The sequence below is a fragment of the Chenopodium quinoa genome, unplaced genomic scaffold (genome assembly GCF_001683475.1).
Source record: "Chenopodium quinoa cultivar QQ74 unplaced genomic scaffold, ASM168347v1, whole genome shotgun sequence".
In the NCBI taxonomy this organism is placed as follows: domain Eukaryota; kingdom Viridiplantae; phylum Streptophyta; class Magnoliopsida; order Caryophyllales; family Amaranthaceae; genus Chenopodium; species Chenopodium quinoa.
This window is the reverse complement of record NW_018742720.1, coordinates 1533350-1535385: the sequence shown is the minus strand read 5'-3', so window position 1 is coordinate 1535385 and position 2036 is coordinate 1533350. Positions and strand designations below refer to the sequence as shown.

At 40.9% G+C, this 2036-nt stretch overlaps 1 protein-coding gene across 1 annotated transcript; it reads left to right on the top strand.

The window, feature by feature from the left end:
* The first annotated feature begins 335 nt into the window (after positions 1-335).
* On the top strand, positions 336-1721 carry LOC110722967. The gene is made up of 2 exons (XM_021902239.1): positions 336-1319; positions 1425-1721. Exons 1-2 carry the CDS (start codon positions 336-338, stop codon positions 1719-1721), a joined length of 1281 nt encoding a protein of 426 aa, XP_021757931.1.
* Positions 1722-2036: the final 315 nt, after the last annotated feature.

Below are 2036 nucleotides of genomic sequence, written 5' to 3'. Positions count from 1 at the left end.
ATGGTATCGGAGCTAAGGTTGCTTCAAATAACAAATCTTTAAATTTTTTTTTAAAATCCGGCCACCATGGCTGCCAATGACAGTCCACCGCCACCACCTCCAACAAAAATTGAGTCTAACTCTCCTTTTTACCTTGGCCCCAAGATCGTCCCGACGATTTTATAACATCTCAACGTTTAAAACTAAACAATTTCAATGACTGGTCCCATGCGATTTTTATTGCTTTGTCTTCAAGGAGGAAATTCGGATTCCTCGATGGTACGATCACAAGCTACACACCCCCTTGTACAAAGGATGATTGGGTGACGATACATTGTATGCTTGTGTCTTGGCTTATGAACACGATTGATCCGGAGGTTCGGTCCATGCTTTCTAATTATGACAATGCTAAGAAGCTTTGGGATGATTTACACGAACGATTTGGTCTCGTTAATGGCCCTCGAATTCAGCAAATAAAATCCGAAATTAATCGGTGTGAACAAACCAAATTAATGCCAGTTGCTGTTTACTTTAGCAAACTCTCTGTTTTATGGGATGAATTGGACAAGCACGAGCCTCTAATTAATTGCAAGTGCGGTAAGTGTACTTGTGATGTTGGTAAGCAACACGCAAATCGTCATGAAGGTGATCGACTTCAACAGTTTCTGCTCGGCTTATACTCTGATTATTATGCTGCTCTTCGATCCACTCTACTATCCCAAGACCCTTTGCCCTCTTTGAACCGTGCTTTTCAAACAATTGCACAGGAAGAACGTGTTCGCGGCATTGCTCACATCAAAGAAGAAACCCCAGAGGTGGCTGGTTTTGCGGTTCGTATGGAAAATAATTCCAAACCGCGCCTTTCCCGAGCAGAGAGGGCTGCTCTTGTCTGCCAGCATTGCCATAAAAAAGGGCATGATGCCACAACTTGTTTTGACAAACATGGAGTTCCCTCGTGGTATGTGGAAAAATATGGGTCGAAGGATGATTCTCGTGGAGCAGGACGTGGGAGAGGTGCGCCTGTCAAGGCCAATGCAACACCTACGGCTGCACCTCCACCCCAAAACAATTCGGCCTCGGCTACTACAATGCCGCATCTAACCCCCGAGAAATGGCAAGCCGTGATGGCCGTTATGGGTAACTCTCCACATCCATCTCACCGTGTGAATGGTAAGTGGATTATTGACACCGGATGTTCTCATCATGTGACCGGTGATTTTTCTTGTCTTATGGACGTTCATGACGTCCCGTCTTGCAATGTTGAACTTCCGGATGGCAACAATGTGATTGCTATGAAAGAAGGCGTTGTAAAAATAACAGACAAAATTATTCTTCCCAATGTGCTTTATGTTCCTAAATTAAATTGTAACTTGATTTCGGTTTCACAATTATGTTCTACTAATAATTGTGAAGTCATAACTAACTCTCAATTGTGTACTATACAGGACCAACGCACGAGGGAGGTGATTGGAATGGGTGATCTCAAGGATGGACTATATTATCTACGGGAAGATGCATCTATTGCGGCTATTTCAGTTGAAGATACATTGAAACTTTGGCATAAACGGTTGGGACATCCATCCGAAAAAGTTGTAAAGCTACTACCTTTTCTTAGTAATTTTAGTGGTCATTTAAATAAAAATTGTGAAGTGTGTCATCGTTCTAAACACACTAGAGACAAATTTCCTTTAAGTGATAATAAAGCTTCCCGTATTTTTGAAATAGTACATTGTGATCTTTAGGGTCCTTATGCCGAACCTTCATCTTGTGGTGCGCATTATTTTTTGACTTTAGTTGATAATTATTCTCGTGCCGTATGGATATATTTATTAGTTGATAAAACTGAAGTCTTCAAGATCTTTATGTCTTTTATTGCTATGATTGATAGGCAATTTTCCCAGAAAATAAAAATTGTGAGGAGTGATAATGGTACCGAATTTTTTTGCTTGAAAAATTATTTCCTTGCCCAAGGTATATTGTTTCAAACCTCTTGTGTAGGAACTCCTCAACAGAATGGGAGGGTAGAGAGAAAACATCAACACATTCTTAATGTTGCT